The 20289-nt window shown below is 41.5% G+C and overlaps 1 protein-coding gene across 1 annotated transcript in view; it reads right to left on the bottom strand.

Moving 5' to 3' along the window:
• The window catches only part of MYO5C (myosin VC), a 118060-nt gene that overhangs the window by 4755 nt on the left and 93016 nt on the right, over positions 1-20289 (bottom strand). The window contains exons 34-38 of the mRNA XM_061428736.1: positions 17263-17361; positions 15836-15990; positions 13207-13296; positions 10173-10323; positions 8845-9127 (exon numbers count right to left, since the gene is read on the bottom strand). Coding sequence (XP_061284720.1) covers positions 8845-9127; positions 10173-10323; positions 13207-13296; positions 15836-15990; positions 17263-17361 — 778 coding nt within the window. The remainder of the gene's footprint in view (positions 1-8844; positions 9128-10172; positions 10324-13206; positions 13297-15835; positions 15991-17262; positions 17362-20289) is intronic.

The following is a 20289-nucleotide window of genomic DNA, read 5'->3' as shown; positions in this document are numbered from 1 at the left end:
AGTGAATGAAGCTATTCACAAAAGACAATGTATTTTATGATTTCATTTATTAAAAAATGTCCAGTATAAGGAAATCTGTAGAGGAAGAAAATATATTTGATGTTGTCATTGGATCAAAGAAAAAGCAAGAGAATTCCAGAAAAACATCTACTGCTGCTTCATTGACTACACTAAAGCCTTTGACTGTGTGGATCACAACAAACTGTGGAAAAATTTTTTAAAATTTTTTAATTATTATTATTATTTTTTTTTTACTTTACAATATTGTATTGGTTTTGCCATACATCAACATGCATCCGCCGCGGGTGTAAACGTGGCGGATGCATGTTGATGTATGGAAAGACATGGGAATACCAGATCACCTTACCTGCCTCCTGAGAAATCTGTATAAAGGTCAAGAAGCAACAGAACCAGATATGGAACAATGGCCTGGTTCAAAATTGGGAAAGGAGTACATCAAGGTTGTATATCATCACCCTGCTTATTTAACTTATATGCAAAGTACATCATGTGAAATGCTGGGCTGCATGAAGCACAAGCTGGAATCAAGATTGCTGGGAGAAACATCAATAACCTTAGATATGCAACCTTATGGCAGAAAGCGAAGAGGAACTAAAGAGTCTCTTGATGAAAGTGAAAGACTACAGTGAAAAAGCTGGCTTAAAAAAAAAAAAAGCTGGCTTAAAACTCAACATTCAAAAAATAAGATCAAGGCATCCGGTCCCATCACTTCATGGCAAATAGATGGGGAAACAATGGAAACAGTGACAGACTTTATTCTCTTGGGCTCCAAAATCACTGCAGATGGTGATGGCTGCCATGAAATTAAGACACTTGTTCCTTGGAAGAGAAGCTATGACCAACCTAGACACCATATTAAAAAGCAGAGACATTACTTTGTCAGCAAAGGTCTGTATAGTCAAAGCTATGGTTTCTCCAATAGTCAGGTACTGATGTGAGAGTTGGACCATAAAGAAAGCTGAGCACTGAAGAATTGATGCTTTTGAACTGTGATTTTGGAGAAGACTCTTGAGAGTCCCTTGGACTGCAAGGAGATCCAACCAGTCCATCCTAAAGGAGATCAGTCCTGGGTGTTCATTGGAAGGAATGATGCTGAAGTTCCCATATTAAGGCCACCTGATGCAAAGAACTGACTCATTGGAAAAGACCCTGATGCTGGGAAAGATTGAAGGCAGGAGGAGAAGGGGACGACAGAGGATGAGATGGTTGGATGGCATCACCAACTCAATGGACATGAATTTGAGTAAACTCTGGGAGTTGGTGATGGACAGGGAGGCCTGGTGTCCATGGGGTCACAAAGAGTCGGACATGACTGAGCGACTGAACTGAACTGAACTGAGGTGAGGAGGAGGGGACTCAGTGGGATGTGGGTAGGGGATAAGAGTGGCTGATAACTGGGTTTAAGGTTTCTTTTTGGAGTGATGAAGCTTTTCTAAAATTACATTATGGTGATGGTTACATAATTCTGTAAATATACCAAACTTCATTGAACTCTACACTTTAAACAAGTGAACTGTATGGCATGGAGATTATATATCAATGAAGCTGTTTAAGAAATTGAGTGAACTAGGTGATCTTTAAGGTCAGCTCTAGTTCTGACCTTCCAGATTAGCAACTCCCCATGGGTTATATCACTGGGACAATAATGCTGAGTTAATGTATTCCATAAGGAGGTAGTAAGTGTGAAATGACTTCTCTTGCTCTGGTAAGCACCCCACCCCCACCCCGACACTGTCATTCTCAATTTTGTCCCACTAGTTTAAGTTCTTATTACAGTAGATTCCTAATGGGCCTCCCATCTCATCCCTTCTAATCCATCCTATTCAATTCTGCCACAGTTTTTCTAAATCTGAATTTTGAGCATCTTAATCCTCCTACTCAAAAATCTGTATTGGGAGCTCTAGTTCTTGGTAAGATGGAATAAGCACTCCATTTTGTGTCTCCCACGGAATGCAGTTATAAAACCTGGATGGAATGCCTGGAACAACTATTTGAGGACTTTGAAAAGTAAACAGTAGCAGGTGGTGTGGGGAAGAAGACCAGAATCTGAAGTATCTCCCAATTAATACTGAGTTTACCAGTATCTTCCCCTTGGCTAGTCACTGGTTTGAACTCAAAGCAGCCTGAAATTCAGCAGTGGGCATTGCTGATAACTAAGAGCTCTAGGAGGAACCCTCCAGTTCTGGTTTGAGGTGCTGAAAAGGGGGTGTCCTAATACTCTGAGAGAGGGTAGAAATTCTGTTTTTCTTATTTCTCCTTTTCTTTCTTTTTCTTCACTCTGTTATGCGCAAGCCCCAAACAGTCCTATGGTGGTGGCAGCAGGCTCCAGCAGCAAACTAAATCAGAGAGGGGAACTTCTTCAGCTGGAGGAACTGCAGCTCAAGGGGATGGGGGTGAATGCCTCTAGCTCTGTCCTCCCACCACCTGACCCCAGATGGGGACATTTGCTGGGAGTGTAGCACATAGTGAGTTAAGTAAAGCCCAAGTAGACTTAATGTGATAAATGGTTGGGGCTCCAAACTTTCAGTGAAGGGGGCATGGGTTCAATCCCTTGTTGGGGAACCAATACCATGCATGCCATGCAGTGTGACTAAAAAATCCAAATAAACAGCTTTTTAAAAATCCAATTTAAAAATAAAAGATATTGATTCCAAATAGATTGAAAAAGGTAAGTATGATACTATAATTTCTAGAACAACCATTAAAAAAGATACAGAGAGATATAGAGAAAATACAATAGGGAAATTTAAAAAGGATGCCAAAAATATTCAAAGAACCCCAAATAAGACAGAAACAGGAAATCAAAGAAATAAAAACCAGAAGGAACAAATAGAAAATAACAAAAATGTAGGCTTATATCTAAATATGTCATATATCAATAAATACATTAAATTAAAATGGTTTAAATATAACAATTAAGAAACAGAGATTGTCAGACTGGATTAAAAAAAAAAAAGGACCCAAATATATGCTGCCTACACTTCAAATATTACACAAATAAGTTTACAATAAAAGGATGGGAAAAGGTATACTATGAAAACACTGATCCAATTAAAAAGTAGACTTTCAGACAAGATATGACTGACTCATTTCGCTCAGTCATGTCCGACTCTTTGTGACCCCATGGACTGTAGCCTACCAAGCTCCTCTTTCCATGGGATTTTCCAGGCAATAGTACTGGAGTGGATTGCCATTTCCTTCTCCAGGGGATCTTCCCAACCCAGGGATCGAAGCTGGGTCTCCTGCGTTGTAGACAGACACTTTACCGTCTGAGCCACCAGGGAAGTCCATAAAGTAGACGTCAAAGCAGAGAAAATTAACAGGATGGGATAAAGAGAGACCCCCACATAATGATAGGAGGGTCAGTTCACCAAGATGACATAACAATGTTTAATGTGTATGCACCTTACTCAGAGTGTAAGAAAAACACAGCTTCAGAATACATAATGCAAAAACTGACAGATTGAAAGAATAGACACATTCATAATTACAGTTGAAGACTTCAATACACCTCTCAGTAGTCAATAGAATTAGTAGACAGAAAATCAGCAAGGATACAGAAGAACTGAAAAATGAAAGTGAAAGTCAAAGTCTTAGTCACTCCTCTGTCCATGGAATTCTCCAGGCAAGAATACTGGAGTGGATTGCCATTCCCTTCTCCAGGGGATCTTCCTGACCCAGGGATCGAACCCAGGTCTCCTGCATGGCAGGCAGATTATTACTGTCTGAGTCACCAGGGAAGCCCCAAAAAATACCATCGACAAATTGGGTCTGACTGACATTTATAGAATATTCTACCCAACAACAGAAGAATGTACATTCTTTTCAACTGCATTTGGAATATTCACAAAAGTAGACTGTATTCTGGGTCATAAAAGCAAGTATTAACAAATTTAAAAATAACTGAAATCATATAAATTTTCTCATCACTTCATGGCAAATAGATGGGGAAACAGTGGAAACAGTGACAGACTTTATTTTCTTGGGCTCCAAAATCACTGCAGATGGTGACTGCAGCCATGAAATTAAAAGATGCTTGCTCTTTGGAAGAAAAGCTATGACCAACCTAGACAGCATATTAAAAAGCAGAGACATTACTTTGCTGACAAAGGTCCGTCTAATCAAAGCTATGGCTTTTCCAGTAGTCATGTACGGATGTGAGAGTTGGACCATAAAGAAAGCTGAACACCAAAGAATTGATGCTTTTGAACTGTGGTGATGGAGAAGACTCTTGAGAGTCCCTTGGACTGCAAGGAGATCAAACCAGTCAATCTTGAAGGAAAACAACCTTGAATATTCATTGGAAGGACTGATGCTGAAGCTGAAGTTCCAATACTTGGCCGCCTGATGCAAAGAGCCAACTCATTAGAAAAGACCCTGATGCTGGGAAAGATTGAAGGCAGGAGGAGAAGGGGATGACAGAGGATGAGATGGTTGGATGGCATCACCAACTCAATGGTCATGAGTTTGAGCAAGCTCTGGGAGATGGTGAAGGATAGGGAAGCCTGGTGTGCTGCAGTTCATGGGGTTGCAAAGAGCCATGACTTAATGACTGACCAACAATAACAAATATAAAGTTTGTTTTTTTCAATGTAAAAGTATTTATAAGTTTGTGTTTTAATAATAAATCTGGGAAAGTCTAAGACAAAGTGGGATGGTTGGGAACTCTAGCATCATAACCTACAGTGTATGTTAACCTGTGTGCATCTAGGGATCTTTTTAAAAATTGTGGTAGAAAATATTACCATGTTAACCATTGTAAGTGTATAGGATAGCATAGTAGCCTTCACTATATGCACCATGTTGTGAAACTAAGCTCCCAGAACATTTTGTAAAACTGAAACTGTACATCCACGGAACAACAACTCCCTTTCTCTCTCTCTCTCATCAGCTTCAGGCAACCACCATTCTACCTTCTGTTTCTAACAGTCCGACTGACAAAGTATATTCTTTAAGCACAACAAAATTAAACTAAAATCAATAACAGAAAGGTAACAAGAGAGTCTCTAAACACTTGGAAATTAAACAACACACACTTCTATACCATCCAAGAGTCAAAGAGTAAGACTTGAGGGAAATTAAAAAATATTTTGAATTGAACAAAAATGAACTGAACAACATATGTCAAAACTGTGTGTTGGGGGATAGAGTTAAAGTAGTGCTGGGAGAGAAATGTATAGCATTAAATGCTTATGTTAGAAAAGAGTCTCAGAGCTAATAATCCAGGCTTCTACTTTAGGAACCTAGAAGAAAAGAAAACTAAATGCAAAGTAGGCAGAAGTAATGAAGAAAGACAGGAACAGAAGTCCATTAAATTTAAAAAATAAGACAAAAATCAATGAAATCAAAACCTGGTTCTTTGAAAAGATCATAAAATTGATATACCTGTAGCAAGACTGACCAAGGAGAAGAGAAGACAAATTACCCAAAGAGGAGTGGACGGGGGCCGTTGCTACAAATTCTGCAGAAATTAAAAGAATAATAAAGGAATATTCTAAACAGTGATACCCACATTACCTCAACTGTGATGAAGCGGACTAATTCCTTGAAAACCAAAAATTACCAGACTCACCTAAGATGAAATCTATAACCCGAATAATCCCACAACTACTAAAAAAAAAAAAAAATCCATAGTTTAAAGCCTTCTGAAAAAGAAAAATCTCTGAGGTTGCTGCCATTCCTGAGGGACTAAAGCATGCATTTCTTATGCTGGCACTCCGCTCTGTCTCTGTAACTTATCTTTCTAGATCCACCCATCACTCCAGTTCTCCTTTCAAGGAGGGCTATTCATACCCTGCCCTAAGCATTCCTTCACTGAGGCCTTTGCTCAATTCTCTAGTTCTTGGGCTGAAATCCTTCTTGTCCTCTAAGACCCAAGTCAATGCCTTTTATATTCTCCCAGATTCCCTCAGGACAACAAGCAATGTCTGTACTTGGGCCACATCATTCTGGTTCCTAACAGAACTGTCTCCACAGGCCCTACCTAGGTTCTTATCAAAGAACCCTGGGCGGCCTTCCTTGAAGGCTCAGTGGTAAAGAATCCACCTGCCAATTCAGGAGACACAGGTTCAATCTCTGATCCGAGAACATCCCACTTGCTGTGGAACATCTAAGCCCATGCACCACAACTGTCGAGCCCGTGCTCTAGAGCCTGGAAGCCGCAACTACTGAAACCATGAGCCACAATTACTGAAGCCCCTGCACCTGGAGCCCATGCTCAGCAGCAAGAGAAGCTGCTGCAGTGTGAAGCCTGCACATTGCAACTAGAGTAGCCCCCACTTGCTGCAATTAGAGATTTGCACAGCAATGAAGATCCAGCAGAGCCAAAAAAAATTTATATATATATATATATATGATGCCTGGGCAAAATAACCACAATGGAACCTGCAATAAAAATGCTATTGTGGAGATGGTGAGATAAAGTTCCACATGAGATAATATTTTTTATAAATTTATGACTGCTGCTGCTAAGTCGTTTCAGTTGTGTCCGATTCTGTGAGACTCCGTAGACGGCAGCCCATTAGGAACAAAAAAAAGAACTACGTACTAGGAAAATTTTTACCTTTTCCCAGGAACTGGTCTGCTTCACCATGCCAGATGAGACCAGAGAGCTACTGATGTTTTGCTTTTTTCTCCTGGCAGTCAGAAAGCCCAGTGCCCGTTTTCAAGCTACTCTGTCCACTGTTTATTTTTCCTTTCTTGGAGTTTGATTTTCCACTTGTGTTCATGTTTTGCTATTGCAGTGCTTGTGTTGTCATGGTAAAATCACTGCCAATCCTGAAGTACCTTGTTTATGGCAGAAGCTGAATCAATATCTGAATGAACAAATGTCTCTAAGATGTATGTGCTGTTCACTCAGAGCAACACACTGGAAAGGCAGTACTTCCCTAATAGCACTTCCAGTTGGTGAGAGGAAAGAGTGCTGGGCACCTATGGGGACAAATGTTCACTGAGCTTGGGGACCTACTGGTGGAATAAGAGTTGTTTAGCAAAGACTTTGGTGACATGTGTAGGTTTATGACTTGACTTTAAATAAGCCTGAGGCCTGCCCCAGAGGACTTCAGGGCATCTGTTCAGAACTTGGGAAATAAACAGAAGCCTTTCCTCTCAGTGAAGAAGAAAAGACCCACAAAGCCCAGCCCTCCTGAATACTCCCTTGTATCTGAAAACTACAACATGAGGTCATGGGAATTTCACACACTGCTTTGTAGAGATGTCCAAGCTTCACCAACGCTAAGGTGTAATGGATGCCTCTTATGTACTACTTGGCTTAATAAACTTTTTAGGTCACTTTTCATTGTGTAACTGCCATCATCACCACCCTACATCCTCCTGTCACCTACAGGTATCAAATCCGTGTACATATTAAAAAATCTTAAATATCTAGCCCATATTATTTGCTTTCTAATCATGTGACAGTGTTAATTCAAACAATAGCTAATGATCTGTGTTTTCTCTTCTCTTAGAGACAGAGAAGCTGACACACTTCAAAACTGGATGACTAGACTTCCAGGTGACACAATGGATAAGAATCTGCCTGCCAAAGCAGGGGACACAGGTTCAACCTCTGATCCGGAAAGATCCCGCATAACACCAGGCAACTAATCCCACATGCCACGACTACTTAGCCCGTGCTCTAGAGCCCGTGCTCTGCAACTAGAGAAGCCACTGTAATGAGAGGCTTTCACACTGCAAGAAGAATAGCCCCATAAGAGGCAACTAGAGAAAGCCCTCGAAAAGCAACAGAGACTCAGCACAGCCAAAAATAAATAAATACACAAAAAGAAATTAAAAAAAAAACAAACAAACTGGATAACCATGTCTGCAGGATGAACTCTCAATGCTTGGCCTGGCATTTTACGCCCTCCCAATCTAGGTCCAGCTTACCACTCTACTTCAGTCCTGTAGATCCTGATATAAGCCTTCACTTAATCTAGCTGCTGCTGCTAAGTTGCTTTGTTGTATCCAACTCTGTGCGACCCCATAGACAGCAGCCCACCAGGCTTGCCCGTCCCTTGGATTCTCCAGGCAAGAACACTGGAGTGGGTTGCCATTTCCTTCTCCAATGAATGAAAGTGAAAATTGAAAGTGAAGTCACTCAGTCGTGTCCGACCCTTAGCGACCCCATGGATTACAGCCTACGAGGCTCCTCTGTCCATGGGAGTTTCCAGGCAAGAGTACTGGAGTAGGGTGCCATTTCCTTCTCTGCACTTAATCTAGACAGAGCTATTGATATTTACTCCTGCCTGAGGAGGGGTCCTCACTCGGTCTTACCACTATGGCTTTGCCCACTCATTCCCTTGCCTGGAATGTTCTTCCATTTTTGATCACTCACAAACAGTTTTCAGGCTTCTTTAACTTTTCTGGCCACAATCATCTCTCCTCTCTGAAGCACTTCCTGTACCACTTATTTATGACTTAATTATAGTGATCTTGAATCATCATTTAGCTTCTCAACAGCAGGGATCAAATCACCCTTTCCTTTGTTTCCTGTGTCCCCCACCAGCAGTGCTAATCACAGAGGTGGTGGTCAACAAGTACTGGCTGCATATATGATAACCAGAGAGGGCCAGAATTTAAAATACACAGTTAGTTCTTAGTTGAAGCCACTCTGCCAGGGTGTCAAGTTAGCATAGGTAGAGTGATGGGAGGAGGCCCTGGCATCATATGGCTGAGATCTCCATGGCTCTAAGAGTCATTTTGCACACCCTCCAGCAGTGCCGCTCTTGTGGAGGGAGGGCGGGCAGAGTGTGCAGTCTCGGACTTCAGGAGCATCCTTTCCAGCCAGCCTTTCCAGGGTTAGTGGTGGCTTACGGATCTTACCTTATCTGCATCCCTTTTCTACAGGAGCACATGTCCTTGCGCAGGAAGAGGCTGTTCAGGGTCACCGCCCCGATCAAGAAGAAGAGCTGCTTCACTGCCTGCCTCATGATCTCAGGGTCCAGGCCATTCTGGCACATGGTGCTGTAGAAGTAGCTCAGCTGCTGCAGGACGGAGGTCATCGTGTAGGCATCCGTGTCGTCTATGCTGGAGGACCGCTTCCGGAAGCCTGTGGGCTTCAGGCCAGAAATGCCCTGCAGACTCTCGTACTCCAGCATGCCTGGCACTACGGAGAAAAATGGAAGCTTTTCTTGCACATGCAGTGGGGACGCCCAGAGGACATTTCCCCTGCTCTCATGTGTCTGTTTCAGGGAGTGGGACAATTTTCACAAGAGTTAGTGTGGATACAGCTGTAACAGAGAAAGCAGAAGGATGGAGGGTTGGGGAACACCAGGCTGTAAGGGGTGGATGGGAATGCACCACCATCTACAGGAGGGGAACAGTTCCTCTTCTTTCAACTTGACAGGAGAGAGAGCTGGTTAGCATGACAACTCATGGTCTGGAACTACTTAAAGCCTACAGTATTTCAATTTCAGAAAACTGAAGAAAGTATACAAGAAGTTGAGTGGAGCTCTAGGATTTCAAAAATACTTGGCTCAGAACCAGTGTTAGCCACATAAGGAGCAGCGGTTCTCCCAAATCTTTCCCTACAGGATGGATCCCCCTTACAGAAAGAAAACTATGACCCATGTACTTTTATATATGTAATCACTTTAGGCAATCAGAGAATTAAATAGTGGGCATTTATATTAGTAAAGTTTCTTGTTCTAAAATTATGTTCTTTGAAGCTACAGTAGAGAAGCATACTTATGTAGGTGATACTGTGAATCTCTTATTTGCATTGTGGTTAGGGAAAATCTCTAAAAATAGTATTACTTGAGGAAAAAATGGTTCTCTTCCTTTCTGAGTATCATGGCTGTACCACCTCTGAAAATTAATGCTTGTTTTTGGGAGATGTAGAGGTTTTTGTGTGAACGTTTGCTTATACCACTGGAAACATGACCAAGTCACAATTTGGATTGTCAACACCACACTGGCATTTTCTGCTACTATGAGTACTATCACCCTAGTGACTAAAACCACTTATGTCAACATGACTTAGTTGTTTTCTTTGGGGGAAGGGTGGGGCAGAAAAGGATAAGACTAAACCAATAAATTATTTTACTATTGGCTTAAAAAAAATTATATTCTTTTCAATTACACCTTCCATGCAGATTTATTTTTTAAGGTCTCAACATCATTATAAATATTTCTTAGTCATCAATTCTTACCTATTATTGGTTGAATGTTATTTTCCATTACGATAACGAACTGATGATATATTCGTATAGCCACATCACTAAGAATCTGTCTGTATTCTGAAAGGTCAAAATTGTTCAAGCAATTCTTATTCTGATGTGGACTATTATGCTTCATGAATTCCTGAAAGTAATTTTGAACATATAAATATTAGAATAATGTAGACACATAGGATATTAAAATACTATCTCTGTATCTAATGATATTACAATAAGTTTATACTATAACTCCTATGGAGAAGGCAATGGCACCCCACTCCAGTACTCTTGCCTGGAAAATCCCATGGACGGAGGAGCCTGGTGCGCTGCAGTCCATGGGATCGCTAGGAGTTGGACACGACTGAGCGACTTCACTTTCACTTTTCACTTTCATGCATTGGAGAAGGAAATGGCAACCCACTCCAGTGTTCTTGCCTGGAGAATCCCAGGGATGGGGGAGCCTGGTGGGCTGCCATCTATGGGGTCGCACAGAGTCGGATATGACTGACGCGACTTAGCAGCAGCAGCAGCAGCATAACTCCTATACTTAATGTCTGATCTGTATCAAATTCTTAGTGTTTGGGATAGCATTTATTTTCTATAACTAACTACACTTGACCCTTAAATGATATGTGTTTGAACTACATAGGTCTTACATGTGTAAGGTCTTAAAAAGGTCCACTTACACGTGGACCTTTTTCACTAAGTTATGTATTATATAGTACTACATGATCTATAATTGATTGAATCTAAGGATCTGTAAATATTACTGTTCCCCCATGGAAGCTCATAGGAAAAACAGTGAAGCATTCAAGGAAGTAAACTGCTGTAAAAGGTTGATAGATGCAATAAATGAGATTCATAACTTTACAGAGTATAGACCAATCTGAAATGCTTTAATATGGATGTTATGGACTGAGTATTTGTTTCCCCCTCAAATTTATATGTTGAAGCCATAATCTCCATTGTGGCTAGCTTTGGAGATGGGGTCTCTGTCTCCATGTTATTAAGGTTAAACAAGGTCACAAGGGTGGGAGTCCTGACCTGATAGGATTAGTGTTCTTATAAAAGGAGACACTAGAGAGATCCCATGCACTGAGGAAAGGCCATGTGAGTACACAGGGAGAAGGTGGCTATCTTCAAGTCCAGAAGTGAACTTTCACCAGTGACCCAATGCTTGCACCCTGATCTCAGGTTTCCATTCTCCAGAACTGTGAGAAAATAAATTTCTGTTGTTCAGGCCACCTAGTCTGTGGTATTCTGTTACAGCAGCCCAGCCTGAACATGGTAATACATTTACAATGTTCAAAGAAGTAAAATTTAAAAAAAAAATTTAAGATAAGAATAGGACATTGTAAAAGGCAGAGGTAAAAAAGAACCATTGGAATTTTAGAAATAAAAAATAGTAAATAAAGAATCTTCAGACAAGGAAAAAAACCTTGTATACATGGTTAAAGTGGGTAAAGAAAGGATTTAAATAATGGTGATGCAATTAAAAATAAAATTTTTAAAAATGATGATGATATGCCTCCCATTAAAGCCACACAGATGCCAGGTTATCTTAAAGGACTGGTCTGTGCCCCTCTCAGCTCCAACATTCCTTTTGGTTAGAAGTTGGATTTTCTTTACCTATTTCTCCTTTTGTTCTTTAATACTAGTAGGATTACTCATATTTTATTTTCTCTCCTGAAAGAAGATATGTGATCATTACTTCACATGTCAATTTGGGATAAATAATCACATCAATTATGGATAAAAGCATAATTATGAACTCTAAATTTGAATTATAAAGTTAGAAGAAAAAAGAACTTCATGATCTCAGGGTAGGGAAGAATTTCTTGAACAGGACACTGAATCATGTATCATAAAAGAACAGGACAGATAGATTTAAGTACATCAAAATCCAAAACTTGTGGATGACAAACGACTCCATAAAGAAAAGTTAATGACAGGCCACAATCTATGTAAAGACCTCCTATAAATCAATAAGAAAAAAGAATCACCCCTAAGAAAAACGGGTAATGGATGTGACTAGGCAATTTAAAAAACAAACCAACTGATGAGTAAGCATATGAAATGATGCTTGACCTTGCTAGTGATCAAGCAATTACAATTTAAGTCAACAGAGTATCATCTTATACCCATGAGACTGATAAGCAATAAAACATCTGTCAATACCTAGTGTTGGCAAAGGTATGACACGCTAGAACTTTATATACTACTGATAGGACTATAGAATGGTATACCCATTTTGCAGAGCATTGAAAATCCCAGTCATTTTTGTTCTTTTAGGTCAGTGAAATAATGCTCTGTGAGTATTTGATGGTGAAGAACTTCAATATAATGTTAGCCCCTTGAAAGCACAGTCAGAATGGCAAAGGATTTACAGATGGTGGAGGAATAACCAAAATCTTGTAGTGATAACAGCTATGAAAACGTAGGCAGGTTGAACTAAAGGCTGTGTTTTAGAGTGATAACATTAACAACTCCATAATTTTATAGCCAGAAGGAAAATGAAAAATCTCTGACTCTATCTCATGAATTTTTTAAAAAGATTTTTTGATGTGAACCATTTTAAAAGTCTTTATTGAACTGGTTCAATAAAGACTTTTAAGTTACAACATTACTTCTGTTTTATGTTTTGTTTTTTTTTTTGACTGCAAGGCATGTGGGATCTCAGCTCCCCAACCAGGGATTGAACCCACACCCTCTCCTTGAAAGATGAAGTCTCAACCAGTGGACCACTGGGAAGAATCCACCTCATGTAATTTGAAAGTCAAGGACACTGAGGCTTAGTATCATGCCCGGGGTCTAAACCTCCTTCTGGAAGTCTTTTTGCCTGTGACCTCCATTTAGCTGGTGATGTGAAGCTGGTCTCCTGGGGAAGAAGGAAGCCAGGAGGCCAGTTGGAGCAGAGGATGTTCCTGGGCTGGGCAGTCTGATTCCTAATTACTCCGGCGAGCTCGGGCCCACAAGGAGGTCGCAGACTGGCAGTCAGTACAGAGCACGGAGCAGCAGGCGTCCCTACCTCTTCTCCACTGTACTGCTTCAGGCAATTGAGGAAATGACAGGTATTGGAAAGCCAAAAGGACAGCATCTCAAAGTCTTCTAAATGTTCCTTAAAAAAAAAACCAAGAAAAGACAAAGTTGGATTTTGTTATTGTTCTGAGCCAAGAACAGACATATCTTACTTGTTTTTCTAGCTGGTGGCTTTTGACCAAAAATAATTCTTCTTTTATTAATTAAAGACTTTATTAAATTTACACTATAAAAAGAATTTTATTTTCTTGGGCTTCAAAATCACTGAGGATGGTGACTGCAGCCATGAAATTAAAAGACAGACACTTGCTCCTTGGAAAAAAAAGCAATGACAAATCTAGACAGCATATTAAAAAGCAGAGACATTACTTTGCCTACAAAGGTCCATATAGTCAAAGCTATGGTTTTTCCACTAGTCATGTATGGATGTGAGAGTTGGACAATGATGCTTTTGAACTGCAGTGCTAGAGAAGACTCTTGAGAGTCCCTTGGACTGCAAGGAGATCAAATCAGTCAAGGATTTGACTAAAGGAAAGGAAATCAACCCTGAATATTCATTGGAAGGACTGATGCTGAAGCTGAAGCTCTAATACTTGGGCACCTGATATGAAGAGAAATTCATTGGAAAAGACCTCCTGATGCTGGGAAAGATTGAAGGCAAGAGGAGAAGGGGACAACAGAGGCTGAGATGGTTGGATGGCATCACTGACTCAATGGACATGAGTTTGAGCAAGCTCTGGGAGATGGTGAAGGACAGGGAAGCCTGGCGTGCTGCAGTTCATGGGGTTGCAAAGAGTCAGATACGACTGAGCAACTGAACAACAACATGAAAATAAAGCCGTATTTATTTAGCAGGTTATGGTTTGCAAAGTACTTCTGTACAGGTTATATCATCTGTTATGACACTTGAAGCAGGCACTGTAGGAATGCCTGAGAAAAGTCTCAGTCCTTGGCCTCCAAATGTCACATTCTGGCTGGGAAGACAGACACGACATATGTAGGACACAGTTAAATAGGTGGCTGACAGCTTACATGGTAGGCATAGGCGGTGCTACAAAAACTCAGAGGATGCAGAAATGATGGGGAACCAGGGCAGCTGAGAAAACCACAGGAGAGAGGCAGAAGGATAGCCTCCTTGAAGGAAAAGGGTGGCCAGACAAGAGCTCAGGATCAAGGACTCTGCTGGCAAGAACATTCCAACTTATGGGACAGGAAGGAGAGGAATGAGCAAAGGAGTCAGAAGTAATGAAGACCAGAGAGATAAGAAGAAAACTGGGAGAGCCCTGGGTTTTAAAAAACAATGTCAGAGAGTTTCAAAGAGGTGCTGCTACTGTTTAATCCATTTAAAGAGAATAAGTTAATAAAATACCATTGGATTTAGCAAGAGGAATTACTGGTGATCTTTCTGTGGAGTAATGTGGGTAGAAGCCAGGCTGCAAGGAGGGAAAAATAGTTGGTGGAGACAAGTATTTTAAGTGCTCTGGCAGCCAGGAGGGGGTGTGTGAGAAAAAGGCCCAGTGGTCAAGGGGGTATGTGGAACAAGTGAGGGCTGCTTTAACGTGCTATGCACTGGAGTGGGAGGATCACGGAGCCGTTGAAGAAGCTGAGGTGGAAGATGCTCACAAGAAAGGCTTCATACTCCTTATGCTATGTACCTTTCACTTTCAAAGTATTTAAACATTCCAGAGCAGCAAGAAGGGGCAAACACCGTGTGCCTACAGCCTGGAACGTAATGCGAGTGTGTCTGCAGAAAACCCAACTTAGGAAAATAGGGACAGGGAAAACATGATTTATGGCAGTCTCTTCTAAGAACACATGGGTGGCTCCCATGAAGACTGACTGTAAAGCACCAAATCAATGTCAGCTTTCTACTCCTAACTCCTGATGAATAATGAATTCTTAGTACAAAATTGGGCAGGGTGGACGGTGGGAGAATTACCTATTTCCTGATGCACTCACTGCTTTTATTTCTTCTCTTTTCCAAGAGTATTTAAGATAGGGTTTGATTGCTCATGACTTTTCTAGAACACATATTTTACTAAAAGTAAGATAGGACTTTCCCAACTAAACATTTTAAATACATCTCATAATCAAACATTACTTCTTCTTTGGAAGGGGAATAAAGGATAATGGATCTATATTTTACTGGTCCCTTACATATACCTTATCTTCATGTCTGGGCTAAGAATAAAAGTATATACTGTGGTTTTATAAAGGAGAATTATATAAGTGCCAAGGGAAGAGATGAAAATTTTTCGGCTATTCCTATTCCTTGGCATTCAAACTTGTTACGTGGATAGACACATACTCCCTACAGTCAAGAATCTCACACCTGAGGGGACAGACGTGATGGGGTGGTGACCATCAGGTTGTAGTCTTACAGGTAAGGACTTGAGGTGTAACTGGCCGTGTCCCACCCTTGGGGCTGTCTGACCTAAGCTGTCTTTTCCTAATTAGATTGGCGTCTTTCACTGGGCCTCTGACTGGCTTAAAGAAGCATGTAGTTGACCAAACACTGGAGGTGTAGGTTGGGAAAAGTCTGGGCATCTGGTCATTTCCACAAAAGTTCCTAAAGTAGCCCTAATACCAAGGTCCAATGTCAGAAAAGTAGTTCCTACCTTAACCACCTGCTTGATGCCATTAATGGTGCTGTTCATGAGGGACTTGAGCATGTCGGCGTCATTTAGAGAGTCTGCGTAGCGTACACACATGAACAGGATGTGAGCCGGCAGCCCGGGGATCATGTTCACCACCACACCGCGGGGCTTCAGGTCTGGAGCAGAGAGAGTCGGTGAGGACTGCAGCTCCCCCGATAAGAAACCTATGTATGGGTGGGGGTGTCTGCTTTTCTGTACTTGATGCAGTGCCTGAATACCCAGAGATGTTTTTTCCCTTTGAGGAATTAAGGCTGGCTTTTTTTCTTAGCAAAAATATACATGCAGGTGCCACCTGCTTCTCTTACTTCTCATTTGCAAAGTATTTTCTCTTTTCCAAGGTTGAATAAAAGACAGAATTTCATATCTCCAAGGTAAGAGAGGAACCCCAGTCCATGCACCCCCACTTCAGCCTCTATGATGAGGATGGAATGATCTTAGCAATCACATGCCTCTGCCATGAATAGAGAAAACAGGTGTACAACAGTCCTGCAGAGGAGGATCAGTTGGCCTTGAGGAGAAGAGAATGGCTGGAAGTCGGAGTAGGGATGTAGAGAGAAACTTTACAGAACAAGTTAAGAAAAGCAAACAAAGACCTCCCCATGTCTGCATTAGGACAGGGGAACAAAGAGGCCCCTCAGCTGTGTACCAGTGCGGGGTGGAAAAGAATGGGTAGGCGGCTCCTGTGCTCTGGGGAGGGTCACTTAGGAGAAGAGGAGTAAGGCTATACATGGGCTTTCTGCTTTGAGATCCTGGGACCAGCTGATAGGGAGGCAGTTTTTCTCCTTCTTCCTAGAAGACTATGTGGTTTCCATGGTGATGACAGGCAGGCTAGTAGCACTGGTTCTAAGACTGCCAACCATAGAGCATGCCAATCGGGAGATTCCTGTAATAGCCATGGCTGAGAAGGCCCTGCCACACAAACGAATTTCTCAGCAGAAGGCAAATGGAACAAGGGAGCCACGGTTACTTCTCCCAAGACTCCTGTGCTAAACCACAAAGATGAGGAGGTGTGTCTTCTACCCTGACCATGTGATGAGACTTGGGAAGAGGTTAGGGTAGTGCATCTCAACTGAAGGCAAGGTAGCAGATGCCAGAAGGCATGTGGCAATGTCTGACAGCATTTTTTTTTTTATTGTCATGATTAGGGGTTGCCACTGGATTCTAGAGAATAGAAGCCAATGACACTGCTCAATATCCTACAATACAAAGCCCCTATCCACCCGAAACAAAGAATCACATGGTCAAAAATGAGGCTGAGAAGCTCTGTGCTAGGGGAAGAAGCAGTGGAGGAAAAAGAGGAACTATCATCCCTGCCCAAGACCATGGCAATGACTAAGGCTCAAGTTCTCAAAAATTAAGCAAAAATTCAGAGTCCCAGGTTTCATTACCAAGAATGAGGTTTTGAATGAGCTTGGCCTCATCTTCTCTCTTGTATTCCAGCATTCCAAGGTACTCCTTGGGTCCTGAGAACAGGTGCACGTCATTGGCTGTAGGCAGAGGCAAATAATCAGCTAAATACACAATAACAAGCATTATAATGAGACTACTCCATCTCTTTCCATCCCATTCTGGCTGATTTGCCCATGAAATGCTCTGGCTTTCTGATAAATGCAAACTTTATTGAAGCCTGAAGAATTTCTTCTGGTAGCAATTCTTATCTATGAGTATATCCATGAGTATAGCTGCCAGTGTATTTTCTCATGGTCACCTGGTATATAATGAGTGCAGTAGGGATATGAAAGCAATACAGGATATTGCTTCTGCCTTATTACAGTTAAAAAAAAACAAGATTCACAAAACATGTAGTGTGCAGTCACCAAACAGCATGATCCCAAGGTGGCTGGACTAGTTTCCTATGTGCTGTTTTATGCCACTGTTACAGTGGCATAAAACAAAAATTTTTTAAACTACAATTTAAAAAATCTTACAGTTCTGGAGTTCATAGACTAAAACAGATCTTACAGTACAAAAATCGAAATGTCGGCAGGGCTGTTTTTCTTCTGGAGGCTCTAGTGGAGAATTCATTCCTTGCCTTTTCCAGTTTCTAGAGGCTGACCACATTCTTCGGCTCTGGCCACATCACTCTGACCTCTGCTTCTATCATCACTTCTTTCTCTCTCTCTGCTTCCATCACCTTCCCTCACTCTGTCATTCCTGTCTCTTTCTTACAAAGTCTCTTGTGATTATATTGGATCTACTTGGATGATCCAAGTAGATCTCCTCATCTCAAGATCCTTCACGTAGGGACTCCCCTTGGTGGTCCAGTGGTTAAGAATCCCCCTTCAATGCAGGGGACATGGGTTCAATCCTTGGTTGGGGTACTAAGATTCCACATACCATGGAGCAACTAAGCCTGTGTACCACAGCTATTGAGCCCATGTGCTCTGGAGCCCATGTCCACAACTAGAGTTAGTGCACCACAACAAAAGATGATGAATGAAGATCCGGCTTGCCACAGCTAAGACCTGAGGCAGCCAAACAAATAATTAAAAAAAAAATACTCACATACTCACATATACAAAATCCCTCTGCCATGTAGAGTCATATATTCATAGGTTCTGGGGATTGGGATGTGGACATCTTTGGGTGGGCCACAGTCTGCCTTCTGGTCCCCAAAGACTCATGTCCACTCTGAGAGGAGATGTGACTTATAGAAGTACAAGTTAGAATGTCAGAATGATTCCAAAGATTTTATGCTGCCAAATTTGAAGATGGTGAAAGAGGCCCACAAGTCAGGAAAAGTGGGTGGCCTCTAGAAGCTGGAAAAGGCAAGGGAATAGAATCTCCTCCTAAAGCCTCCAGAAGCCCTGCTGACGTGTTGATTTTAAGCCAGTGAACACCATTTTGAACTTCTGACATCCAGAACTGTAAGTTTCATGTTCTATTAAGCCACTAATTTCACGGTGATTTGCTAAGCAGCCATAAAAAATAAATACAGAGGACATAAGAATTTATGCAGAGGTAAGTAAGAACTGTTGAAAAATGGTTCTTGAAGGAGGTAGCACTCCAGCTGGGCCAAGAAAAGTGAGTAGGCTCTGATGGGTGAGAAAGAAGATAATACAGGTAAAGAATGAACAGAACTCTCTTCTACTGCATGAGAGTTTGTTCTGTGATTTACTAGCCCTGTTCCCTTGAAGACTGATAAAGGTAGAATGTTAACTATTTTACTAAGCAACCTGTTTATGGTAAGAAGGACCACTGATTGCTGAACTCCATCTAGACCGGGAAAACCAATAAATGATGCAGAAGTACCTGATAAGGACATCCTATTTTGGGTATTCTTAAGTGTGGTGACTTGTATCTGAGCATGTTTCTTGGGAGCTAGTGCCACCTAAAGAGTGTCCTAGAGGTACTGGCTTTTCCTGACAACAGTCATGTGAGTGAGCCTGGAAGCAGGTACTCCAGCTCCAGCTAAGCCTTCAGATGTCAGCATCCTTGCTGACTACTCTACTGTGACTCAGCTAGAACCAGCCAGCTGAGCTGCTTATAGATTCTCGACCTTCAGAAATTGCACTGTTAAGTGTTTGTCATTTTAAGCTACTAAATTTGGGAGTAGTTTGTTATATGATCAATAGATACCTGATACAGGAATGGAAGCTGATGCATTCCACTTAAAACAAGTTGGGCTGGAGGTGATAATAGAAAGGTGAAGGAGTAATCTTAGAGGCAAAAAGGGAGTAGGACTCAGGAAAAGTGAGGAACGGCAGGTGGATTTTGGAAGTCCTTACATAGAGACGGCAGTTGATTCATTCTTTCCCACAATGGGGATACCATGGGGTAATGGGAAGGACAGACATGGTCTCTTCCCTCATGGGGCAGAATGACCTTTATCAATAATTATGGAAAGGAAAAGAGCCTCATTTTGGTTTTGGAAACTTAAAGTCTGATGAAAAGTTGAAAAAAAAAAAAACAATAAAGGAGTTCTTCAAAGAAATGAGGATAGTAAAAGGAACAGAGAGTTGCAGATACAACCTTAGTGACAGAGATTGGGAGAAAGCAGCAATATTGAACAAATGAGTAAAGAGTTAGATGAGAAAAGTCAGAACATTTCAGTGACTATTTGCAGGGCAGGAATAGAGACAGAGACATAGAGACCAGACGTGTGGACACAGCAGGGGAAGGAGAGGGTGGGATGAATTCGAGAGAAGCACTGGACATATATATTACCATATGTAAAACAGACGGCCAGTGGGAAGCTATGCACAACACAGGAAACTCAACCTATGGACACTCTGTGACAACCTGGAGGGGTGGGATGGGGGGTGGGAGGGAGGCTGAAGAGGGAGGGGACGTATGTGTACTTATGGTTGATTCACACTGTTGTATGGCAGAAACCAGCATAGTATTGTAAAGCAATTATCTTCCAATTAAAAATCAATTTAAAAAAAAGAAAAATTCAGTGACACAGAATCAGG

The sequence above is a fragment of the Bos javanicus genome, chromosome 10, assembly GCF_032452875.1.
Source record: "Bos javanicus breed banteng chromosome 10, ARS-OSU_banteng_1.0, whole genome shotgun sequence".
NCBI lineage: Eukaryota > Metazoa > Chordata > Mammalia > Artiodactyla > Bovidae > Bos > Bos javanicus.
Note: the sequence above shows the minus strand (reverse complement) of the source record. Positions and strands in the feature narration are given on the sequence as shown.